Source organism: Poecilia latipinna, unplaced genomic scaffold (genome assembly GCF_001443285.1).
Source record: "Poecilia latipinna isolate Pla-1442-1.1 unplaced genomic scaffold, P_latipinna-1.0 Scaffold3511, whole genome shotgun sequence".
NCBI classification, from domain to species: Eukaryota; Metazoa; Chordata; class Actinopteri; order Cyprinodontiformes; family Poeciliidae; genus Poecilia; species Poecilia latipinna.
In genome coordinates, this window is record NW_015116127.1 from 25325 (window position 1) to 33895 (window position 8571).

At 39.9% G+C, this 8571-nt stretch overlaps 2 protein-coding genes across 2 annotated transcripts in view; both read left to right on the top strand.

The window, feature by feature from the left end:
* The first annotated feature begins 26 nt into the window (after positions 1-26).
* On the top strand, positions 27-4727 carry LOC106941132 (extracellular calcium-sensing receptor-like). Its single transcript, XM_015024074.1, has 8 exons — positions 27-492; positions 930-1224; positions 1314-1603; positions 1824-2119; positions 2769-2968; positions 3093-3314; positions 3405-3528; positions 3605-4727. The coding sequence occupies exons 1-8, from the start codon at positions 197-199 to the stop codon at positions 4501-4503; spliced, it is 2622 nt and encodes an 873-aa protein (XP_014879560.1). The 5' UTR covers positions 27-196; the 3' UTR covers positions 4504-4727.
* Positions 4728-5427: 700 nt separating this feature from the next.
* The window catches only part of LOC106941134 (vomeronasal type-2 receptor 1-like), a 7475-nt gene continuing 4331 nt past the window's right edge, over positions 5428-8571 (top strand). Inside the window, exons 1-8 of the mRNA XM_015024077.1 lie at positions 5428-5699; positions 6006-6300; positions 6392-6681; positions 6796-7091; positions 7534-7739; positions 7827-8048; positions 8149-8272; positions 8350-8568. Coding sequence (XP_014879563.1) covers positions 5428-5699; positions 6006-6300; positions 6392-6681; positions 6796-7091; positions 7534-7739; positions 7827-8048; positions 8149-8272; positions 8350-8568 — 1924 coding nt within the window. The remainder of the gene's footprint in view (positions 5700-6005; positions 6301-6391; positions 6682-6795; positions 7092-7533; positions 7740-7826; positions 8049-8148; positions 8273-8349; positions 8569-8571) is intronic.

Genomic DNA, 8571 nt, shown 5'->3' on the forward strand with positions numbered 1-8571 from the left:
CATTACACTTCACAAATTTACACACACTGTACATACATTACACAATACATTGTTGCTTGTGGCTATGATCTAGCAAATTTAAAGTTCTAAGGACTTGTGTGTATGAGTTTACGTCAAGACAGTCACCTGATGTGTCTGTGATGCATAACGACCAATAAAAACCCCACTTCCAAGACGACAAACAAACACTTGAAGCATGGAGGTCGGCCTGAGGTTAGCAGTGTGTTTATTTGAACTGCTACCAGCTGTTGTGTTGGGTGTGTCTCTGAATGATGTACAACCAACAACCCAGCCAACGCGTCCTCTAACCGGTGCCAGTGTGGAGACGGAGTCTTCATTGCTGAAATGCTCCTTGCAGGGCTCCCCTCGTCTGCCTGCGTTCTCCACTGAGGGAGACTTTGTGATTGGAGGAGCTTTTGTGGTTCACTACCAAACGAACGCAGTGGTTAACAACTACACCACCAAGCCTGGGGTGGCGACATGCACAGGGAGGTTAGCAAGCAAAATGAGACATTGTTGTAACTCCTTCTGTGTTATTTTAACTTGTTTTAAATTTGAAAAAGGAAAAATGTCCTTTAAAAAAGCCTGTCGTCTTAGCTGCATGACATTAACATTCATGTAAGAAGGGATTGATATTTAGTGTGAAGTTGCTTTTAAATTTTGGGGGAAAAAAGTTAAAATGATTTCACCATGAATGTGATAAATATTACAAAAGTTTAGCTTTAAATCTGCATGAGTGGTATTGTATTTTCTCATTTTATGTGTCAAAGCTCCGTTAATCAAAGTTTCAATCTGTTTCTTTCAACATCAGCATCTGCCTCAGCATTAGATTGTGTTACTTGGATTATTATGTTTGTTGTGTTTTTTGTTGTTGTTGTTGGTATTTTAATATGAAATTCACTAAATGCTCACCTGATTTATTTGTGCAGCTTCAGTGCCCGGGATCTCCGCTTTGCTCGCACAATGATCTTTGCAATCGAGGAGATAAACAACAGCTCTGAGCTGCTGCCGGGTGTCAGACTGGGTTATCAGATCTATGATACATGCTCCTCTGTGCCTGTTGCCACACATGTTGCATTTCAACTATCAAATGGTCAGGATCCCGTGTTTTACGAAGACGGTAACTGTTCTCAGTCTGGAGTGGTGGTGGCTGCTGTCGGAGACTCTGGATCCACCCCGTCCATCAGCATCTCACGCATTTTAGGGCCTTTCAACATCCCTCTGGTAAAAGGTCTAAATCCACAGCAACTGATATACTAAAATGTGCCTGCATTGTGCTGAACTACATTTTGTTTGTGTTGCTGTTGCTTTAGGTGAGCCACTTTGCCACCTGTGCCTGCCTGTCAGATAAAAAGCAGTTCCCGACTTTCTTCAGAACAATCCCCAGTGACCATTACCAAGCTGATGCGCTGGCAAAGCTGGTGAAAAACTTTGGTTGGACCTGGATAGGAGCCGTCCACTCGAACTCAGAATATGGTAACAACGGCATGGCCTCTTTTCTTGGGACGGCACTCAGAGAGGGGATCTGTGTGGAGTACATCGAATCCTTCTATCGGACCGATCCGAGGAACAAAATCAGGACAGTAGCTGATGCTATTCGCAGGTTTCCATATCTATAGTTTTTCTTAGGTGCCCTTAAAAATAGTACAAGAAATTACATGTGATGAGTCTACTTTGTGTGATATATGTAGAAAGTGGCTACAGCAAAACACTTGAATAGTATTACAGCTGTGTGTCTTAACAAGGGGTTATACAAATGCACAGTTATAAAACACTGTACAGTTTACGTTACTTTGAGTGAACACATTTTTATCTCTCTCCAGGTCAACAGCAACAGTTGTTGTTGCTTTTGTAGCTGCTGGTGACATGAAGTTTCTGCTGGAGGAGCTGGCTCTGGATCCTCCTCCACCTCGGCAATGGATCGGAAGTGAAGGCTGGACAACTGATCCAAACTTGATGACCTTCAGTTTCTGTGCAGGAGCCATCGGAGTTGCCATCCAGCAATCTGTGATTCCAGGTCTGAGAGACTTTCTGCTGGATCTCTCTCCCTCTGAAGTGGCTGCCTCTCCGCTGCTGGCTGAGTTCTGGCAGGATGCGTTCAGCTGCAGCTTCACCAAAAGTGAGAAAATTTACTCTTTTTTTTTTTCTCTCTTCCATCTTTCTTTGTTAGCAAAAAAGAAAAATACTGATTCGATAAAAGTAATAATTAGAAGTTACCACTATAATTAATTTGTTAGGACCGAAATGTTATGTTTAGTATTCTTAATGTCACCATTAATGAGTCACAGTAACATTATGGCAATAAATGTGTATAGTGTTTATAGCAGAAACATGTTTTGGGAATTTGTGACTAAAGTGAGTAACATTTTTTTTTTTTACTACTTTTTGTTCAAACTAACGATGGGCTCTTCTGCCTTAGTCAAAAAAAAAAGAAAAACGAAAAACTTTAGATTTGATTCAGATTTTTACTCTAAAGATTTTTAAAGATTGAAGAGTAAAATAAAGTCTGTATACAAGCAGCAACCAGAAGCTGTTCATGTTTTACTCTGAAAGATGCTTTTAATGTCAGTTATATTGATGGATTATGGGTTGTTATTGACACATAACAATATGTTTTATATTAACTGTAGCATTATGCATACATATCTCCAAATGACCATCATAAATCTAGAAATATGTTGTATGTTTTCTTATTTGTTTGAATGTTTCTCTGTTAAGGTTGTCTGTGCGTTAGACTGTATTGCAGCAGGGATGTTTCTCTTTGACAGGTGTCAATAAGAAAAAATGTGATGGAACAGAAGATATTAAAACCCTTAAAAGCCCGTACACTGAAACATCTCAGCTAAGAGTTTCTAACATGGTTTATAAGGCAGTATATGCAATAGCTCATGCTATTCACAACGCAGTGTGTCAGGAAACAAGTGGAACCACTCAGTGTGACAAACACATGCGTTTGGAGCCCAAACGGGTCAGTTGAAATAAAAAGTAGATATGTAGGTTTATTTTTCTAATTGTAAAGTTTTGGTATACTAAAGAAAATCATTTCACTGGCCGTTGATTTCTATGTTCATCGTTTCCTTCTCGCTTTTCAGGTTTTTACTGAACTAAAGAAAGTTAACTTTTCCCAGAACGGATATCATGTTTCATTTGATGCTAACGGGGATCCTGTGGCTTTTTACGAGCTGGTGAACTGGCAGCAAAGTGAGAAAGGTGTTATGGAGCCAGTAACAGTGGGGTATTATGATGCTTCACTGCCTATAGGACAGGAGTTTCGTATCAACAGGAACTTAAGCTGGATGGATGGAAAAAAGCAAGTAATAAATCTAATGCCAGCAGTTTATGCAGAGTGGGTAAAAGTCAGTTACAAGGGTTAAGCTATTTTTTCCCCTTTGACATGATAACAGGTTCCAGTGTCCGTTTGCTCAGAGAGTTGTCCTCCAGGAACTCGTAAAGTGTTGCAGAAAGGAAAACCAATCTGCTGTTATGACTGTATACCATGTCCTGAAGGAGAGATCAGTAATATGACAGGTATGATTACTTTCTGTATTTTTCTGGACATTTCCAAATGACAGAGAATTAACAGATGTTTCTGGATTGTTTTTAGATTCCCCTGATTGCTTCCCTTGTCCCAGAGAGTTCTGGCCAAATACAGAGAGAGATGCATGCTTCCCCAAACCTGTGGAGTTTCTGTCCTATGAGGAAATCTTGTCAATCATCCTGGCTGTAGTTTCCATCAGTGGAGCCTGTCTGGCCATCATTACAGCAGTGATTTTCTTCTACTACAGGGCCACACCAATTGTCAGAGCCAACAACTCTGAGCTGAGCTTCCTGCTGCTCTTCTCTCTGACTCTGTGTTTCTTATGTTCACTAACTTTCATTGGAGCCCCCTCTGAGTGGTCCTGCATGCTGCGGCACACAGCGTTTGGCATCACATTTGTTCTCTGTATCTCCTGTGTTCTTGGGAAAACTATAGTGGTTCTAATGGCCTTTAAAGCTACACTTCCTGGTAGTAATGCTATGAAATGGTTTGGTCCTCCACAACAAAGGATGACTGTAGTGAGTCTGACTTTAATTCAGATTATTATATGTATCATATGGTTGGTTGTGAGTCCTCCCTTCCCAGTGAAAAATCTGAGCACCTACAAGGAGAAGATCATCCTGGAATGTGCGTTAGGCTCTGCTGTTGGTTTCTGGGCTGTGCTCGGCTACATCGGCCTGCTGGCTGTGTTTTGCTTTGTGTTAGCTGTTCTAGCTCGGAAACTACCTGATAATTTCAACGAAGCCAAGATGATAACCTTCAGCATGTTGATATTCTGTGCCGTCTGGATCACCTTCATCCCAGCTTATGTCAGCTCTCCTGGAAAATTTACTGTGGCTGTGGAGATATTTGCCATTCTGGCCTCCAGTTTTGGACTGATACTGTGTATATTTGCTCCAAAGTGTTTCATCATTTTGTTTCAACCAGACAAAAACACCAAGAAATTTTTAATGAACAAAAACTAAGTTAAACCCCAAAGAAGCCTGGAAGTAATGTGACAAAAATACAGGTGGTATTAATCCGGTTGTTGCATATCTTAAACTATTTACACCTATTTGAAAAGCTTAGCTGTCATGCATTACGTAAACAGTTTGGAGGAGTAGTTTATATGCACACATGTTCCATCATGGGAGTGTAATGTATGTCAGTCTGTTGGTTTCTTGTTTCAGAAATAAATCATGTACTAAACAAATGTCTCTGATTATTAATGTAAGTACACTGATATACTGGATACATCATAAAACACAGTGCAGCAATCCTCAATTTCAAGTTTCAAGTGGCTTACCAATACTTTCATATGACTTCAACTGATTCACATGTATTTTTCGTTACAATCAACGACCCCAGCTGGCCCAACGTAGAACACAGCCTTGAGCAAAATCAAAATTTGATTTTGATCCTCGTCTTAATAAAGGAGCGCTGTAATGTTATGTACTTTCCTTGAACATGGTGCCATATTACAGCACAAACAAGCAATTAAGCTACTTTCTATTGTTCTGAAAATGTTTTATGTCAAACATTACTTGAAGAAAATTTAACTTTACAATTCCATGCAAAGTCAATTTGGCCTCCATCTTTAGTTCTCTTTCCACTTTGAGGATGATTTCAGTAGTGATTTCGCTCAGGATATTCAAAGTTTAGAATACTGATCACACAGTTCCTATACATGAGTACCATACATTTAAGCCAACTTCTTCAATTTTGACACAGTGTTAGACAGCCCAGTTGCACAGAGGCTTACATTAGGATAGGTCACTTTAAGACATAATCATAGATCCCTAGGTGACCCCATGTTCCTTTTAATGACCTGATATAAAACACATGTTAATGAGAACACAAACACCCAGAGAACAAATGGTTGAAGAATGGAGGTCGGTCTGAGATTAGCGATGAGTTTGTTTGAGCTGATCACAGTTGTTGTGCTGGGTGGGTCTCTCAGCGGTGTAAAAGAAAGAAATCAGCGTATCGATAACCTGACTGGCCCTGATTTCAGTGCTGAGGCGTCATTGGTGAAATGTTCGCTGCAGGGTACGCCTCGTCAACCTGCGTTCTCCGTGGACGGGGACTTTGTTATCGGAGGTGCTTTCTTCATCCACTACCAAGTGCAGACAGTGATCAATAACTACACCACCAAGCCTGAGCTTCCAATATGCAAAGGGAGGTTAGTAAAGAGGAAAGACACAAGTGTGTTAGATGAAGATGTGCATGAATCTTTTTAAGAATGTGATTTTGCATGCTAAAAACGATGCAAAAATGCTTAGCAGTAGATTTGAGTAAAATGAATTGTTCTAATAATTTAATGTAGTTTCAGTTAACATTTCTCTATGAATTGTGAAATTATTTCTTGTTTTGCAACTTTGTTCCAAACCTTTGACTGTTTTTTTTTCTTTTTTTTTTTTCTAATATTAGGAACTTTTTTTTTTATCCGGCGTTAACATCAGAACTCTCCTCATTTCATTCTGTGCAGCTTCAACGCCCGGGGTCTGCGCTTCTCTCGCACAATGGTCTTTGCAATTGAGGAAATAAACAACAGCACAGAGCTGCTGCCGGGCATTAGACTGGGTTATCAGATATTTGACACTTGCGCCTCTGTGCCTGATGCCGTGCATGTGGCATTTCAGCTTTCAAACGGCCAGGATCCCGTGTTTTACCAGGGAAACAACTGTTCAAAGTCTGGAGAGGTGATGGCTGCTGTTGGAGACTCTGGATCCACTCCCTCCATCAGCATCGTACGAATTATTGGGTCCTTTAAAATCCCTCTGGTAAGTTGTGTATATTAATTAAAAACTAATTTATGTACATGAAAATGGTGAAGTCATTATTGTTATTTTAAAAATGATATTCCTTTTGTAGGTGAGCCACTTTGCCACCTGTGCCTGCCTTTCAGACAAACAGCAGTTCCCGACTTTTTTCAGAACGATTCCCAGTGACCATTACCAAGCTGCTGGAATGGCCAAACTGGTGAAACACTTTGGCTGGACTTGGATCGGAGCCGTCCATGCAGACTCAGATTATGGAAACAATGGCATGGCTTCTTTCCTTGGCACAGCACTCAAAGAGGGGATCTGTGTGGAGTACATTGAATCTTTCTATCGAACTGACCCAAAGAACAAGATAAAAAAAGTAGCTGACGCCATCCGCAGGTTTTAGAATGTTTTATTTTGCCACTGTGCCTTATGGTTATGTGAACCTTGATTAATTTTTTTTTGTATACTTTTTTCGTTTATTTTTTTTATTTATTTATTTATTTTTTTCAGATCTACAGCCAAAGTAGTTTTGGCATTTGCAGGTGGGGGTGACATGAAAGTCCTCTTAGAGGAGCTGAGCAGAGAACCTACCCCACATCGGCAGTGGATCGGAAGTGAAGGCTGGACAACCGACCCAAACTTGATGAGATTCAGTTTCTGTGCAGGAGCCATCGGAGTTGCCATCCAGCAATCTGTCATCCCAGGTCTGAGGGACTTCCTGCTGGATCTCTCTCCCTCTGAAGTGGCAGCTTCATCAGTGCTGACTGAGTTCTGGGAGGATGCATTCAACTGCAGCCTGACAGAAAGTATGAAATTCTTGTCTGTGTGTTTTTTAGTTTAATACTTAATTTACAGAAAATATGTTGACTCTGAATGGGAAATTACAACATTTTCTTAAACCATCAGCTGTTATTATTGTCAATATTTTCTATTTACTCAGTTTCACCCAAGAATTTGTTAGTAACATTAATTTGGACTGTTTCTAGCAGGTCAAATATTTTGAACTTTACAAAGGTAACTAATCTTTTAGGGTATTTTTTTTCCAAAGTTCAGTTTCAAATACATCAACAGAACAACAAAGGGCCAAAGACAAAGTAGATAATGCTTCCAATAACTCCTCAGTTATAGGTTAAAAGTAACACATTTTAACTGATGTTTAGTTTATAAAACTACTGATAACAAGCCCTAGAGTAATATGTCTATCAATTGTGTATTTCCATGTTTATTAGACTTTTTTCTTCTCCTTAGCTGCTGATCCACATAAGGGAAGGTGTGACGGAACTGAAGATATTAAAACCCTTAAGAGCCCATACACTGACACGTCTCAGTTAAGGATTTCTAACATGGTTTATAAGGCTGTTTATGCTGTAGCTCATGCTATTCACAATGCAGCGTGTCAGGAAACTAACGGAACCACTCAGTGTGACAAACACATGCGTCTAGAGCCTGAACAGGTTAGTTTAAGTAAAAAGTAAATCAGTTTTTAACTGGTTTTCTTGTATTGATTTTTTTTCTCTTCCTGTGTCTTTCTGATTTTGCAGGTTTTTATTGAACTAAAGAAAGTAAACTTTTCCCAAAATGGCTACCATGTTTCATTTGATCCCAACGGAGATTCTGTGGCTTTTTATGAGCTGGTAAACTGGCAGAAAAGTGAGAGTGGAGTTATTGAACTGGTAACAGTGGGATATTATGATGCTTCACTGCCAAAAGGCCAGGAGTTTCGTATCAACAGGAATATTACCTGGATGGATGGTTACAAACAAGTAATGAATCTATTGTCAAAAATGTATGCAGTGTTCATACACTGAAGATGCTTGTAAAATATGGTTAAATTATTGTTCTTTTTCTTTGACTAAATTACAGGTACCAGTGTCTGTTTGCTCTGAGAGTTGTCCTCCAGGGACTCGTAAAGTGTTGCAGAAAGGCAGGCCCATCTGTTGCTATGTTTGCATACCATGTCCTGAAGGGGAGATTAGCAACATGTCTGGTAAAATCATTACATTTTCTTTATTTACATTTTCAAATAATTTAGTGTTGACACATGTGTCTACACCATTTCTTTAGATTCCCCTGATTGCTTCCCTTGTCCCAGAGAGTTCTGGCCAAATGCAAAAAGAGATGCTTGCATCGCCAAACCTGTGGAGTTTCTTTCCTATAAAGAAGTCCTGTCAATCATCCTGGCTGTAGTTTCCATCAGTGGAGCCTGTCTGGCCATCATTACAGCAGTGATTTTCTTCTTTCACAGGGCAACACCAATTGTCAGAGCAAACAACTCTGAGCTGAGCT

Excerpts from the sequence above, each read along its gene's own strand:
- LOC106941132 (XM_015024074.1), top strand. The coding sequence starts at position 197 with ATGGAGGTCGGCCTGAGGTTAGCAGTGTGTTTATTTGAACTGCTACCA. Across the intron at positions 2,120-2,768 it reads CAGCTGCAGCTTCACCAAAA|GTGTCAATAAGAAAAAATGT; the intron begins GTGAGAAAATTT and ends TCTCTTTGACAG. Across the intron at positions 3,315-3,404 it reads GGATGGATGGAAAAAAGCAA|GTTCCAGTGTCCGTTTGCTC; the intron begins GTAATAAATCTA and ends ACATGATAACAG.